This window comes from Hyperoodon ampullatus (genome assembly GCF_949752795.1).
Source record: "Hyperoodon ampullatus genome assembly, chromosome: 2".
NCBI classification, from domain to species: domain Eukaryota; kingdom Metazoa; phylum Chordata; class Mammalia; order Artiodactyla; family Ziphiidae; genus Hyperoodon; species Hyperoodon ampullatus.
Genome location: NC_136915.1, coordinates 105,513,869 through 105,531,206, shown reverse-complemented (window position 1 = coordinate 105,531,206; position 17,338 = coordinate 105,513,869). Strand labels below are relative to the sequence as shown.

Here is a 17,338-nt window from a genome sequence, read left to right as displayed (position 1 = left end):
GCAGTCTGTGTGTGGAACTGTAAGAGAATAGGAATTCATCTCAAATTGCTTTCTTAGTTGTTTAACTAGCATCTACGTGAAAAACCACCATGTACCAAAAACTGGCTGGGTGTTAGGAATACAGTGGTGAGCTAAGACAGCAATGGACCCTGCTTTCACAGAGCTTAGACTTTAATGAGAGAGATAGGCATTAAATGTATAGTCACACAAATAACTCTATCGTTATAAATTGGGATAAGGTCTATGAAGTAAAGGAATATGATTCTATGAGAACATCTAACAGAGGAGCCTGACATAGTCTAGAAGGCTTCCCTGAAAACACTGGAACCAAGAGCTACTGGATAAGTAGGCATTAATTAAAATAGGAGGAGGAGCTTTCTTGGAAGACAGAAGACAAAGCAGGAAGCTTAAAGCTTTGGAGAACAGGGGAAAAAAGGCCAAAGTAGGCAAAGTACAGAAGGGAAAATAGCGCAAGTTGAGTCAGGGGTGAGGCCTCTGTTTTATCCCATAAGCAATGGGAAGTCAAAGAAGATTTTACATCATGGACTAGCATAATCAGTCACCCTGACTGTGGAGGGAGGTTCATTCAGAGTAGATGTGGGCAGAAAAGTTAGTTGTCATTGTAGTCCAAAACAGGATGGCTCTGAGGGGAATAGTCTAAGGTAGGGTCACTGGAGGGGGAAGAGATAGATGAACTCAAGAAATGTTTAGTGGCAGAACTGACAGGACTTGGATGTGGTTTCCGAAGGACAGTGAAGTGTCCATTAATACTTTCAGGTGATCTAAATCCAGCTTTTTTAGGTGTTACCATGACTGAGACTCTCCTTTCTTGTTAGACTGTAAGGTCCTTAAGCCTAGTCATTGTGTCTGGCTTCTCAAAAGTGTTTGTTCGATTTGGTGAATACCTATTGAATTTCTCAGAATATTTCTGAAAGCGAAATGATCCTCTGATAACTCTTTGTGACCAGGTGCCCTGAGCATTACTGTCCTTTGCCCTTTCCATGAAGCTTCACCATGGCTAATGAAGAAAGAATTAGATACAATTGTTCCTCCTAATCTCCAGTCAAGGACATGGGAGACATTTCCCTCAGTCGAGGTACAAAGTTTTCTGCTATAAAGTAACTATATTTGCATATCCATCTATCTATGGACCAGAGTTCAGCTCTTCTCCTGTATATTCACATATTTCCCTTCTTTTGTAAATTGTTAATGGGCTCAAGGAGTTTTATATTTGTAGATTTTAGAGAAATATACCTGACTAGTTTATCTCAGTTTTATTTCTTTTAGCCTACATTGCAGGCTTGAACGTCTTCCTATAATATGAAAATATTCAGTTTGAGTAACCCATTACTGATATTTTGCAATACAGAAAACTTCCCTCTCCCAATATTTATTTGTTAGTTTTAACACACAATGTTAGGTCTTTCACTTTCCCTTTAGTCTTAATTTATTAATGCACAAACTGAGTGTGTAATAATAATGTGAAATATTAAATACAGGGACTTGCAACTGCAATTTTAAAAAGTAAGCATTGTAATTGTGGCAGCTTAGAGAAAGACCCACCTAAGGTTTGGTTTTTTTTTGTATTTTTTGTGGTACATGGGCCTCTCACTGTTGTGGCATCTCCCACTGCGGAGCACAGGCTCCGGACGCGCAGGCTCAGCAGCCATGGCTCACGGGCCTACCCGCTCCGCAGCATGTGGGATCTTCCCAGACCGGGGCATGAACCCGTGTCCCCTGCATTGGCAGGCGGACTCTCAACCACTGCGCCACCAGGGAAGCCCCCACCTAAGGTTTTTTAAAGAGTGAGAGAAAATATCTTGAGCAAGAATCATAAAGTCCTGCATCTTGCCAGATTTGCCATTTCATTTTTTTTACATATTTATTGGAGTATAATTGCTTTACAATGTTGTGTTAGTGTCTGCTTTATAACAAAGTGAATCAGCTATACATATACATATATCTCCATATCCCCTCCCTCTTGAGCCTCCCTCCTACCCTCCCTATCCCACCCCCTAGGTGGTCACAAAGCACCGAGCTGATCTCCCTATGGTATGCAGCTGCTTCCCACTAGCTAGCTATTTTACATTTGGTAGTGTATATATGTCAGTGCTACTCTCACTTCATCCCAACTTACCCTCCCCCCACCCCGACCTGTGTCCTCAAGTCCATTCTCTAGGTTTGCGTCTTTATTCCTGTCCTGCCACTAGGTTCATCAGAACCATTTTTCTTTTTTTAGATTCCATATATATGTGTTAGCATATGGTATTTGTTTTTCTCTTTCTGACTTACATCACTCTGTATGACAGACTCTAAGTCCATCCATCTTGCTACAAACAACTCAATTTCATTTCTTTTAATGAATGAATAATAGTCCATTGTATATATATGCCACATCTTCTTTATCCATTCATCTGTCAATGGACACTTAGGTTGCTTCCAAGTCCTGGCTATTGTACATAGAGTTGCAATGAGCATTGTGGTACATGACTCTTTTTGAATTATGGTTTTCTCAGGGTATATGCCCTGTAATGAGATTGCTGGGTCGTATGGGAGTTCTATTTTTAGTTTTTAAAAGAACCTACACGCTGTTCTTCATAGTAGCTGTATCAGTTTACATTCCCACCAACAGTGCAAGAGGGTTCCCTTTTCTCCACACCCTCTCCAGCATTTATTCTTTGTAGATATTTTGATGATGGCCATTCTGACTGGTGTGAGGTGATACCTCATTGTGGTTTTGATTTGCATTTCTCTAATGATTAGTGATGTTGAGCATCCTTTCATATGTTTGTTGGCAATCTGTATATCTTCTTTGGAGAAATGTCTATTTAGGTCTTCCACCCACTTTTGGACAAGGTTGTTAGTTTATTTGATATGGAGCTGTATGAGCTGCTTGTATATTTTGAAGATTAATACTTTGTCAGTTGCTTCGTTTGCAAATATTTTCTCCCATTCTGAGGGTTGACTTTTCATCTTTTTTATGGTTTCCTTTGCTGTGCAAAAGTTTTTAAGTTCATTAGGCCCCATTTGTTTATTTTTGTTTTTATTTCCATTACTCTAGGAGGTGGATCAAAAAGGATCTTGCTGTGATTTATGTCATAAAGCGTTCTGCCTATGTTTTCCTCTAAGAGTTTTATAGTGTCTGGCCTTACATTTAGGTCTTTAATCCATTTTGAGTTTATTTTTGTGTATGGCGTTAGGGAGTTTATTAATTTCATTCTTTTACATTTAGCTGTCCAGTTTTCCCAGCACCACTTATTGAAGAGGCTGTCTTTTCTCTGTTGTATATTCCTGCCTCCTTTATCAAAGAAAAGGTGACCATATGTGCAAGGGTTTATCTCTGTGCTTTCTATCCTGTTCCATTGATCTATATTTCTGTTTTTGTGCCAGTACTATACTCTCTTGGTTACTGTAGTTTGTAGTATAGTCTGAAGTCAGGAAGCCTGATTTCTCCAGCTCTGTTTTTCTTTCTCAAGATTGCTTTGGCTGTTCAGGGTCTTTTGTATTTCCATACAAATTATAAAATTTTTTGTTCTAGTTCTGTGAAAAATACCATTGGTAGTTTGATTGGGACTGCATTGAATCTGTAGATTGCTTTGGGTAGTATAGTCATTTTCACAATGTTGATTCTTCCAATCCAAGAACATAGTGTATCTCTCCATCTGTTTGTATCGTCTTTGATTTCTTTCATCAGTGTCTTATGGTTTTCTGCATACAGGTCTTTTGTCTCCTTAGGTATGTTTATTCCTAGGTATTTTATCCATTTTGTTGGAATGGTAAATGGAAGTGTTTCCATAATTTCTGTTTCAGATTTTTTGTTGCTAGTGTATAGGAATGCAAGAGATTTCTGTGCATTAATTTGTATCCTGCTACTTTACCAAATTCATTGATTAACACTAGCAGTTTTCTGTTACCATCTTTAGAATTCTCTATGTATAGTATCATGTCGTCTGCAAATAGTGACAATTTTACTTCTTTTCTGATTTGGATTCATTTTATTTCTTTTTCCTCTCTGATTGCTGTGGCTAAAACTTCCAAAACTATGTTGAATAACAGTGATAAAAATGGGCACCAATGTCTTGTTCCTGATATTAGAGGAAATGGTTTCAGTTTTTCACCATTGAGAATGATGTTGGCTGTGGGTTTGTCAAATATGGCCTTTATTATGTTTAGGTAAGTTCCCACTATGCCTACTTTCTGGAGGGTTTTTATCATAAATGAGTGTTGAATTTTGTTGAAAGCCTTTTCTGCATCTATTGAGACTATCAGGTGGTATTTATCCTTCAATTTGATAATATGCTTGCTATATCACATTGATTGATTTGCATCTATTGAGGAATCCTTGCATTCCTGGGATAAACCCCAGTTGATCATAATGTATGATCCTTTTAATTTGCTGCTGGATTCTGTTGCCTAGTATTTTGTTGAGGATTTTTGCATCTATGTTCATCAGTGATATTGGCCTGTAGTTTTCTTTTTTTGTGACATCTTTGTCTTGTTTTGGTATCAGGGTGATGGTGGCCTTGTAGAATGAGTTTGGGAGTGTTCCTCCCTCTGCTATATTTTGGAAGAGTTTGAGAAGGATAGGTGTTAGCTCTTCTCTAAATGTTTGATAAAATTCACCTGTGAAGCCATCTGGTCTTGGGCTTTTGTTTGTTGGAAGATTTTTAATCACAGTTTCAATTTCAGTGCTTGTGATTGGTCTATTCATATTTTCTATTTCTTCCTGATTCAGTCTTGGCACGTTGTGCATTTCTAGGAATTTGTCCATTTCTCCCAGGTTGTACATTTTATTGGCATAGAGTTGCTTATAGTAATCTCTCATGATCTTTTGTATTTCTGCAGTGTCAGTTGTTACTTCTCCTTTTTCATTTCTAATTCTATTGATTTGAGTCTTCCTTTTTTTCTTGATGAGTCTAGCTAATGGTTTATCAATTTTGTTTATCTTCTCAAAGAACCAGCTTTTAGTTTTATTGATCTTTGCTATTGTTTCCTTCATTTCTTTTACATTTATTTCTGATCTGATCTTTATGATTCCTTTCCTTCTGCTAACTTTGGGGTTTTCTCTTCTTCTTTCTCTAATTGATTTAAATGTACAGTTAGGTTGTTTATTTGAGATTTTTCTTGTTTCTTGAGGTAGGATTGTATTGCTGTAAACTTCCCCCTTAGAACAGATTTTGCTGCATCCCATAGGTTTTGGGTCATCGTGTTTTCATCGTCATTTGTTTCTAGGCATTGTTTGCTATCCTCTTTGATTTTTTCAGTGATCTCTTGGTTGTTTAGTAGCGTATTGTTTAGCCTCCATGTGTTTGTACTCTTTACAATTTTTTTCCTGTAATTGATATCTAGTCTTATAGCGTTGTGGTCAGAAAAGATACTTGATATGATTTCAATTTTCTTAAATTTACTGAGGCTTGATTTGTGACCCAAGATATGATCTATCCTGGAGAATGGTCCATGTGCACTTGAGAAGAAAGTGTATTCTGTTGGTGTTGGATGGAATGTCCTATAAATATCAATTAAGTCCATCTGGTCTAATGTGTCATTTAAAGTTCGTGTTTCCTTATTTATTTTCATTTTGGATGATCTGTCCATTGGTGAAAGTGGGGTGTTAAAGTTCCCTATTATGATTGTGTCACTGTCAATTTCCCCTATTATGGCTGTTAGCATTTGGCTTATATATTGAGGTGCTCCTATGTTGGGTGCATAAAAATTTATAATTGTCATATCTTCTTGGATTGATCCCTTGATCATTATGTAGTATCCTTTGTCTCTTGTAACAGTCTTTATTTTAAAGTCTATTTTTTCTGATATGAGAATTGCTACTCCACCTTTCTTTTGATTTCCATTTGCATGGAATATCTTTTTCCATCCCCTCCCTTTCAGTCTGTGTGTTTCCTCAGGTCTGAAGGGGTCTCTTATAGGCAGCATATATATGGGTCTTATTTTTGTATCCATTCAGCCAGTCTGTGTCTTTTGGTTGGAGCATTTAATCCATTTGCATTTAAGGTAATTATCGATATGTATGTTCCGATTATCTTTTTCTTAATTGTTTGGGGTTTGTTTTTGTAGGTCTTTTCCTTCTCTTGTTTTTCCTGCCTAGAGAAGTTCCTTTAGTGTCTGTTGTAAAGCTGGTTTGGTGGTGCTGAATTCTCTTAGCTTTTGCTTGTCTGTAAAGGTTTTAATTTCTCCATCGAATCTGAATGAGACCCTTGCTGGGGAGAGTAATCTTGGTTGTAGGTTTTTCCCTTTCATCACTTTAAATATGTCCTGCCACTCCCTTGTGGCTTGCAGAGTTTTTGCTGAAAGTTCAGCTGTTAACCTTATGGGGATTCCCTTGTATGTTATTTGTTGCTTTTGCCTTGCTGCTTTTAATATTTTTTCTCTATATTTAATTTTTGATAGTTTGATTATATGTGTCTTGGCATGTTTATCCTTGGATTTATCCAGTATGGGAGTCTCTGCACTTTCTGCACTTGATTGACTATTTCCTTTCCCATATTAGGGAAGTTTTCAACTCTAATCTCTTCAAATATTTTCTCAGTCCGTTTCTTTTTCTCTTCTTCTTCTGGGACCCCTATAATTCAAATGTTGGTGCATTTAATGTTGTCCCAGAAGTCTCTGAGACTGTCCTCAAATCCTTTCTTTTTTCTTTATTCTGCTAGGTGGCAGTTACTTCCACTATTCTATCTTCCAGGTCACTTATCCATTCTTCTGCCTCACTTATTCTGCTATTGATTCCTTCTAGTGTATTTTTAATTTCATTTATTGTGTTGTTCATCATTGTTTGTTTGCTCTTTAGTTCCTCTAGGTCATTGTTAAACATTTCTTGTATTTTCTCCATTGTATTTCTGAGATTTTAGATCATTTTTACTATCATTACTCTGATTTCTTTTTCAGGTAGACTGCCTATTTCCTCTTCATTTATTTGGTCTGGTGGGTTTTTACCTTGCTCTTTTTCTGCTGCATACTTCTCTGTCTTCTCATTTTGTTTAACTTACTGTGTTTGGGGCCTTCATTTCTCAGGCTGCAGGTTCCTAGTTCCTTTATTTCTGGTGTCTTCCCCTAGTGGGTGAGGTTGGTTCAGTGGGTTATGTAGGCTTCCTGGTGCGGGGGACCGTTGCCTGTGTTCTGGTGGTTGGGGCTGGGGCTTGTCCATCTGGTGGACAGTGCTGCATCCGGTGGTGTGTTTTGTAGTGTCTGTGAACTTAGTATGACTTTAAGCAGCCTCTCTGCTACTGGATGGGATCGTGTTCCTGTCCTGTTAGTTGTTTGGCATGGGGCGTTCAGCACTGGAGCTTGCTGGCTGTTGGGTGCAGGTGGGTCTTGGTGTTCAGATGGAGATCTTTGGGAGAGCTCTCACCAATTAATATTACATGGGACCGGGAGGTCTCTGGTGGTCCAACATCCTGGACTCGGCTCTCCCACCTCAGAGGCTCAGGCCCGACACCCAGCTGGAGCACCAAGACCCTGACAGCCACATGGCATGGAAGAAAAGGAAGAGAAAGAAAAAAACAAGAGCAAACAGAATGCCAAAAGAAATGGTAACAGTAAAACTAAGCAGACAAAATCACACAAAGAAACATACACAAACACACTTGCAAAAAAATGTAAATACAAACAGACAGAACCAAAGACAAATGGTAAAAGCAAAACTAAACAGACAAAATCACACAAAGAAACACACACACACACACTCACAAAAAGAGAAACAAAAAATAAGAGATCAACTAAACCAATAAACATACCCACAAATGAAAACAAAAACTAAACTAAGGTAAACATAAAACCAAAAACAAATCAAACACAGAAAGCAAACCCAAGTCCACAGTTTCCCCCAAAGTCCACCACCTCAATTTTGGGAGCACTCGTTGTCTATTCAGGTATTCCACAGTTGCAGGGTTTCCCAAGTCGATTGCAGGGATTTAATCTGCTGCTCCTGAGGCTGCACAGAGAGCTTTCCCTTTCTCTTCTTTGTTCACACAGCTCCTGGGGTTCAGCTTTGGTTTTGACCCCACCTCTGCATGTAGGCTGCCCTCAGGCATCTGTTCCCTGGCCAGAGAGTAGGCGGTTAAAGCAGCAGCTGATTAGGGCTCTCTTGCTCACTCAGGCCAGGGAGAGCGAGGGGTACGGTAGTCACAGTTGAGATGCCGGAAGTGCTTGTGGCAGCAGAGGCTGGTATGACATTACAAGAGCCTGAGGCATGCTGTGTGTTCTCCTGGGTTAGTTGGCCCTGGCGTGTTGCATAGGCTCCCGGCAGGGTGTGGGTAGTGACCTGTGCTTGCCCACAGGACCCTATATTTCTGTTTGGTGCCTATAAGCAACATGGTGAATGAAGATGATCTGAATTCTAGTCTTGGCTCTATCAATTATTAATGTGGGATTTGGGAAAAGTCACAATGCATGTCTTAACTCCTTATCTGAAAAATGAAAAGACCACACCAAATGGTTTACTAAAACTATCTCCAAGTTGAAAATACTACACTGTGAGAAATAATATACCACACCTGAGATTAATGAAGGACGTTCATTCTCTTCCTCCACAGCTCCTATAGCTATGACCTTCTATGCCCATTGGAGTGGCCACCCAGGCAAGCCTCTGAGTAGCTATCACTGCCCAGGCATTTGGCACTGAAGAACAATTTATTTTATTTTATTATTTTTTTCAAAAATGCTGGAGAGTGAGTGGAGAAAAGGGAACCCAACCCTCCTGCCCTGTTGGTGGGAATGTAGATTGATACAGCCACAATGGAGAGCAGTATGGAGGTTCCTTAAAAAACTAAAAAAAGAATTACCATATGACCCAGCAATCTCACTACTGGGCATATACCCTGAGAAAACCATAATTCAAAAAGATACATGAACCACAATGTTCATTGCAGCACTATTTTCAATAGCCAGGACATAGAAGCAACCTAAATGTCCATCAACAGATGAATGGATAAAGAGATGTGGCACATATATACAATGGAATATTACTCAGCTGTAAAAAGGAATGAAATTGAAGAGCAATTTAAAATGAAACACATCAGGGCACACCACTCCTGAAAATCAGTTACAAGGAGAACATAGAGATGTGAATCTACTCAAGACACATGTTTCTGCCCAAGAGATCCCGGGAAGATTCTAGTGGCATGCTTAATCTAGAATGAGCTCAAAGACCTCCCAGATCTATGGGATGATTTCTCTCTCAAATTATCTCTCCAGGTCAAAATGAACATGGAACCAAAAAGTTAAAGATTGTTAATTCCAAGTGTCTTAGGCTCCCTGTGGATTTTAGGGAATAGTTGCATGCATTTGGCATAACCGAGCTTGCTGCTGCATCACCATGGCAACAGCATGGCTTAGCATTCCCCTAAATGCTATCCAGTGGGACATCAGGCAACAGGATTTTTAAATATCCTTATTCTTGGTAACATATTTAAAGAGGAAAACTTGCCCAGTTCTGTTCCCAGTTTCCCTTATATTTGCAAACCTTTTTGAGAGCAGGGATCCATTTTATCACTGTGGTATTCCCTAATGAGTTGTTCCTAGCATAGAGTGTCTACATAATAAGTACTTGGTGGAAAAAACAATTCTAATGGTAAAATATTCTCATTTGTTTAGTGGTTGTTTTGCTTTGTTTCATTAATAGAAAAAAACTCCGGGGCCTCCATTTGGCACTCAGATTTGGAAGGGCCTCGATGTTGGGTCCAAACAGTTAGTGAGTGCCCCAGCCCCTATACAGAAGAGCCCCAGCGTGCTACAGATACGCCAGTTCATCCAGCACGAGGTCATAAAGAATGAGGTGAAATTGAAACTGCAGATTTCCCTGAAGGTAATGGAATTCTGGTAACCTGACCCAAAAGAATCAGGAACAGAGCAATCATTCTTCTTGGTTTCCTGAGGAACCTGAAATTATGTAATTCTGCCAATATTTATCTAATGCAACACATAAATGTCAATCTTCTAGAGAGTAGGAGGTTGAAAGGTAGAAAATGCTTAATGGTTCCCATAAGGTATAGGAAGTATTGAGACCCCAAAGACATTGAGAAGATAAGTAACTTTTATATGTGATTGCAATATCGTCCTCCTCCTCTCTCAGTATATGGAAAACTGATCTAGTAACCTCTGGAAAAAGGTAGAACTGCATATTAACCTGATACTTGTCAGAGGAAGAAAAGGAGTGTTGGTTTTGGGAAATAGTCTAAAAATTTGTACATATATAGTTAACTGTATAAGCATATCTATAACATCTCACTGTCAAGTGTGTCAGCTCTCTCAGAACAGGTATCATATGTGTTTTGTTTATGGTTATGTACCCAATACCTGGCATACAGCAGGGGACCGTTATCTGTGAAAACAGATCAAATATTTATGCAAAAGGTAAAGTATATTTCTCTTGGAAGCAAAGGCATGAACTGAGTAACTTACATTCATAGATCTCATCATAAAGGCTATACCTGGAAAGGACTCTAGAAATCATCTAACCCAACTCTGTCCATTTTATTGATGAGGACACTGGAGCACTGAATGAGAAGCTGGGCCTCTCTGAGGTCCTCAGACAATTCTAATGTCCTGTGGCTCTTAAAGCTTTGCTTTTGGACTTTTCAGGTCTTTGTTTATTAACCTATTAAGGAAAAGCCTTTCCAGATTGCTTGACCAGTAACTGATTGTTGAGCCTTGTGAACTTACATATTCTTAACCTTTTTGTAATATTTCAAGCTGATGTTGACTATTCTGTGTCTGTCTCTACCATATTTCTGCATTTTATTGATTTCTTTTATTCTACTGATTTAGGATTATATAAACCATATTCTAAAGAAAGAAGATGAGCTACAGGAAATGACAGTTAAAGATTCCAGAACTGAGGAGGAGAGAGCCAATGCTGCAAATCTCCTCAAGCTAGTTATGGTGAGAAAGAAATGTTTTTTACTCTAGTGGTTTTACTATTGTCTCAATATTAAATGCTTCGAGACAAAATATTGTAAATAATAGCTGTTTCTGCCACTTCTATGAAGCATTTTCTCCCTCCTTATAATTTCTTATTTCTGTGGAACTCTGATCCCTTATATATATCGAATTTTCCAAAAGCTTTTTCTGAAGGCTCTTAAATAAAAGTTTTTATTGTCTTCAGAGAAACTGACATTCATTGAAATGTCTTATGAATTAATGAATGAAATAAGAAGAAGGAAGAAAAATCAATTTCTACACTTAAAATTATTTCCATTTTTAGAAATTTGCTATGTGAAAGAAATGACTAAAAAAAATCAAGTCACTTTTTGTATTGGCATTAAAAAACTAATTCATTTTATAGTAAGTTCCATAAAAGATCAATTTGATCACATAAGGAATCCTTCTAAACAAAGTAAATTTTGTATGTAATATAATCATCATCATTAAGGAATTCTATCTTCATTTCAGTCTTTCCCTAAAATGGAGAAAACTACAAAAAGTCATGTTACTGAAGGTAATTACATTTAATATTTTTCTGAAAAATAGTTACAGATTGCAAAGGAACAATCTTAAATACACTTCTCAGTTATTCTCTCATCTGATAGCAAAGTACCATGTACATATTTCTGTTGTCATATTGGCCATGTTGTATTGTAATGATTTATTTATATATTTTTTTCCTGCCTAAACTGTGAGATCCTTCAAACCATGATTGCCTCTAATTTATCTTTAACTATCACATGTTGAATGATAAAAGTTGACATTTGGCTTTTAAGTTAGCCTCAACTTGCATTTAGAACATAGCAAACATACAGGAAGGAAACAGTCAACCAACCAACACTCTACTCCCAATACACACACACACACACACACACACACACAGAACTTTGGAGCAACTACACAGGTATCAACAAAACCTTGCACTGTTTTGCACTATATGTGGCCCAAGCAGTCTACTCTTGGAAAGCTTATTTATTTGGGGATATATACAGCCCCAACAAACTTGGTTATATGCTTGCATAGTTCACAGAAGACAAGCAGTGGAGAATTTTTGTGGTTTGGGGTTTTCTTTTCTATTTTGGTCATATGACAAAAGTCAGAAACTGGCAGCCACGGGCTCCATTCAGCCCACAGATGTGTTTTGTGTGTCCCCCACAGTGTTGTCTTGCACAGTTGCTTTTGTTGTTTCTGTATCTGAATTTTCCTTATCTTGAAATGTCCCATTACCACACAGTGACATGTAGCTGAAGGTGATTAGCAGCTGCCCTTTTAGAACTGCCATGAACAAAAGAATTTATCACAGCCACCAGTGTCTCCTGTCCTTACACTCTGTTGTCACTCTTTTACCTGAGTGGCCTCTTATGTTAGGGTTGCCAGATTTAGCAAATAAAAAGGCAGAAGGCCAAGTTAAATTTGAATTTTGGACAAACAACAAATTTTTTTGTTATAAGGATGTCCCAGAATAACATGGAACATACTTATACTAAAGATTTTTTTGTTGTTTCTCTGAAATTCAAATTTAACTAGGTGCCCTATACTTTATCTGGTGATCCTACATTGTAGCATTTGAATTTTTAACCTCTGGTGTGAGGGAACAATCACTGTAAGGTAAATGCACAGGCTGCCCAATAGTGAAGGACAAATCAAACGTATTTTTCAAACAGACAAACAGATGCAGGAATCAAACAGAGTCTTGCATGTTTACAGCTGCCCCTGACACATTAATAGTGGTAATCCTAAGTCAATGCTCCCCAAAGTACTTCCTAAAACACTAGTCTACGAGACAGCTCCAGAAAAAAAAAGTGAGTTCTATGCTAACATAAGTTTGCATAATGCTGCATATTGCCTTACCTTCTTAGACAGCCACAAGGTACATGAACTAATTAAGGGTCCAGAAAAGCTCTACAGTAATGAGACATATTTAACCTTGTAAAAATCAGTGTTTCCCAAATTCATATAACCATGGAACATGGAACCTTCTTTCTTTTTTAATCTCCTGTTAACATCCCGCCAAGACCATGTTCTCTGGAATAACCTCTGAGAACCACTGCCCGAATTATCAAATAACTGTTGTATTATATTCATATTCTTAGGTTTAGATCTTTAGATATTGTTTTAGAAAAACAATTTCAATAAAGTGTTTAATTTTTTTGAGCTTTGGTGCTTCAGATGTGAAGAAATTCAGTTAGGTAGAACACTGACACCCCCAGTGATGTGGGACAAATAAGGTGTCACTTACATTTTACATTTTGACTATAAGATGTATGTTCTCTAAAAGGGTATTTCATAGAGATACCTGGTTTCCTGTTATATTATTGCTTGGTCATGGAAATTCTAGTAATCACTTGGTAGACTCAATATAGGCTCTTAGAAAACATCTCAAATGAGTAATTGTGTGTACTGTGTACACACAATTGTGTACTGATTGTGTGTTGGGCTGTCAAGAAGTGAGGATAAAAGTTAAATGCATCTGTTTTTAAAGTTGCAGCCCACCTAACCGATTTATTCAAGCAGTCTTTGGTTAATACTACAGAATGTCCACCAGAAAACTTTGAGTCAGATTTCTCTGAAAAGAAATGGAGGTAAGCTGATCCAATAATCTGTTCCAATCAGTATTAAGGAAATGATGAGGAAATGGAGAGGTGCGGGTGTCCTACAGTGGGTGACTACATCAAGGAATTAGCCTTTCATCTTCCATGTTGTTAACAATTTATCATACAAGGGTGGGTTTTCTTTTATTATCTGTAAGCTGAGAACATTGCCCTTTTTCATCATATTTTTTTTTCCTTTCCTTTTACACAGGCACGCAGAAACAACAAAGCGCTGGAAAGAAAAGTTAGCTCAAAAGAGGTAATTCTACCCTGAACTATACATAAAATAAACATGTGAAAGACCCAGTTTGGTGGAGTCATAGAATTTTAGAATGGAGTGGGTTGCAAAGTCCTACCATCCAGGCTTCCCGATGTTCTTTAAATTCTGCTACATTTCTGCCCAGCAGTCATTCATCTTTTGGGCAGTGACGTTATTATCTTTTGAGGAAGCCCATTTGACCATTAGGTAGATCCTCTCTCTCTCATAAGCAAGGAAGCTCTCAGGTATTCTCTGTGCTTTGGTAATTCTAATATACTAATAAATATTCTAGAACTTAATGCAGAGCATAGTTGTAAACACGCAAGGATTCTTATAATGCACACGAGGAATGTGCTCTAAGCCTTGTGTGCTCTGGTTTCCTTTCAATCCTGGCTGAGGATTCCAACCCCAGCCCTCTTGCCCTAAAGAAAGGAAGCCAGATATATTTATTGAGTGTATAGTAGTACATATGGTACCACTGTACACATTTGCATGGCTCCTCTCCAGAATGACTCCCAGGATGAATATGCTTCTTAATAAAAACGTCTGGGCTACCTTGTGGAATGCGTTGGAGAGGTGGTGAGATAAGACCTTAGGTCTCATGGGCCACTCCTCTATACAAAGTCAAACTAGAAATATATACTGTCCTATAGAATATCCCTGAAAGGATATCCAAGAGCCTGGTGACAGTGAGTGCCTGTGGAGAAGGAGACTGAGAGGTTAGGGGATAGTGCAAGATGGACTTCCTTTTCATTATGTACTCTTTTCTACTTTTTGAGTTATGTACATTTGCATGTGTTATCCATTCACATTTTAAAAAATGTTTGAAACATTAACAATTTCGAATTTTAACCCATAGGTAGAAATGGCAAGCCAACAAAAGTTTTTGAAGAAGAAAGTGAAACACATAATTAGATATATGTCCTAGAAAGAGAAGGGCTGGCAACATGGAAAATGGACAGGGGAGGAGGGTTAAGGAGGGAGAAAGTTTCAAGGAAATAGAAGGTAGTCAACAAATGTCAGATGCCATGGAAGAATCAGAAAGGAGAATGAAAAGAGGAATTTGTGCTTATCGGTTGGAAGGTTTATTGATTTCTTTTGTAAGAACAATTTTAAGAGAGTGATAGGCAGTAGCCAGACTTCCATAGATTGATGAATGAAACCAGTGAGCTAGTAGAGAGATTTTAATGAGAAATTCAAGCTGTTTAAATAAGACGATTTTCATTCAGCCGGTATTTCCAGAGAGGCCATCTAGTATAAGAGAAAGAGCACTGGTCTTAGAGCCAGCAGACCTAGAATCAGCTCCAATTTGATTATTTGCAGACTGTATGATTCCAGCTGGTTGTTTTACTTCAGTAAAACTTACTTCAGGAATTCAGTTTGCTTATCTATAAAATGAGGATGATTAGACCACCTAGTATCTAAGATCTCTGTCAGTTCACTAACAGCTGACTTGCATAAGCACTTCTCAAGATCACGGGCTTTGGTGCAGGCAACCTGGGTTTTAATTGAGACTTTACCTCTTACTAGTTACTTCTCTATGCCTTGAATTTTTGACGAATAAAATGGGGATAATAATAGTAACTCATAGAGTTATTGTAAGATTAAATGTAAAGTACTTTGCAAAGTTTTCCTGGCATGCAATAAGCACTTAAAAATGAAAATTATTTCAGATAGGGTTAGGTTTGGCTGCATTTAACAGACAACCCCCAAATCAGTGTTTTACAAGAAACAAGTTTGTTTTTCCTAACGTAAAAGAAGTCGGAAGTGGGCAGTCCATGGCAGGCAGTGCCACTTCATCATCAGGAACTAAGATTCCTTCCTTTTTTCTGTTCCATCATTCTTAGCACATGATTTCCATCCTCAAGTTTGCTTCCTAGTTGCAAAATGACTGCTGCAGCTACAGCCATTTCATTCATATTTTAGGAAGTAGGAAAAGAAATGAAGCAAGGACAAAGGGAAAGCCTTCCAGCTGAGTTAGCCCTCTTTAAAAGCTTTCTGAAGTCTTACCCAGTGACTTCAGTTTACATCTTACTGGCTATCCGTATATAGAGGGAAGGCTGGGAAGTGTAGTTTTTAGCTGGACTATTGCCTCCCCAGTACATTTTCTAATATGGAAAGTCAGCTAGCAAGATTATGATTGTTTTTATTTTACTTTGTGATCATTAATTGCATTTTTCATAAGCCATTCATTCCCCAGGTTTCAGTGTTACCACTGCTACTGAAATTTTGGAAATCAGTAGAATCTAGCTGTCAATTAAACCTCGGAGAAATGGAAAGACATGCAAAAAGGTCATCCATGTGGTTTGTAGCCTTTTGAGATCAACTGTAAAAGCAGACTACCAGCTGGTATCATTATTTCCTATCTTACATGAAAGTCTAATTTCTGAGGTCAGAAGTGTTACTGATTCTACAAGAAGCAGAAGATGAACTGAAACAAGTTGACAAAAAAATGCCTGAGTTAATTCTTACCAGTTTTGTTAGTGATCCCCATTTTCTGTGGGATTTAGAACTGAAACAAAAGCAAATAACATATTTTGTTAATGTTCTGTGTCTTCTTTTGCATTGTTATGGAAATATCCACCAGGAAGGAAATTGAAAAAACACAAAACTATCTAAAGGAAATTAGGAACAAAGTAATATCGCCCTACTGGAAATCTGAACTAAGCAAGTTATATCAGTCTCAGGTAATTGAATGTAATTAACAAAAATTGAATGAGTCTTCATAGAAGTTGATACAATGCCTGTGCTTTTAATGTAACCTACCTATCCTGATGTTGTTTCTTTCCTGCTTCAAGCATTAACCCAATTGACTAACCCATACTCTTCAAATCATGTCCTCACCAGCATGTGAGAGGGAAATTCTTTGCCAGTGTATTCCTACAGCTCTACCTCCCTGCCTTGCATTATCACTATTAATTATGTTCTCCCATCTATTTTAAGCTCTTTTGGGGTTGAATTCTCCCTATTGATGATTATCCTCTGATAAATCCCATTTTGAAATTTTTATTCTATTAAAATCTCCTCACCCATCAGCTGCTTAGGCAACACTGAGAGATTGTGAGCTCTTGGAAGCCCATGGAAGGAGAGCATGGATCTCCTCTCCTATGAAACCTTGAAACTCTCAAGCAAAGGGAGGATTTTCATGTGTTCAGAACTCCCTGTGCTTCTATGAAAATTCCAGATGTCATTATTAACCAGAGCCTGCCTGACAAGAAATTATGGGAAATTATGACTAATTAACAAAATTCAGAATTGAGTTAATCAGTTTCTTGAACAACTTGTAGTTTGCAAACTTCCTTTTCAGGGCCTTAAAAAATATGCTTTTATCACTGCTTACCAACTTAGCATTCTTGTAGCACTTGCCTTTCAGCCATGTGTAAGTCTAAAATAAATCTTTGAATTTTCCTTTAAGTTTAATTATCTGGACACCCTTTCCAAAAACTTGCCTTCTTTTACAAAGAAAGACGAGGATGCAAGCAAAACAGCTGTTCAAGATACATCCAGTCTTCCTCCAGGTAATATATTCATGTAGCTCTTATTCCTGTTAATG

General features: G+C 37.9%; 1 protein-coding gene across 1 annotated transcript in view; it reads left to right on the top strand.

The window, feature by feature from the left end:
* The window catches only part of SPAG17 (sperm associated antigen 17), a gene marked incomplete at both ends in the record, with an annotated part of 220,105 nt that overhangs the window by 173,151 nt on the left and 29,616 nt on the right, over positions 1-17,338 (top strand). The window contains 8 exons of the mRNA XM_079698181.1: positions 969-1,096; positions 9,635-9,817; positions 10,780-10,893; positions 11,404-11,449; positions 13,418-13,517; positions 13,738-13,785; positions 16,373-16,472; positions 17,201-17,303. Coding sequence (XP_079554307.1) covers positions 969-1,096; positions 9,635-9,817; positions 10,780-10,893; positions 11,404-11,449; positions 13,418-13,517; positions 13,738-13,785; positions 16,373-16,472; positions 17,201-17,303 — 822 coding nt within the window. The remainder of the gene's footprint in view (positions 1-968; positions 1,097-9,634; positions 9,818-10,779; positions 10,894-11,403; positions 11,450-13,417; positions 13,518-13,737; positions 13,786-16,372; positions 16,473-17,200; positions 17,304-17,338) is intronic.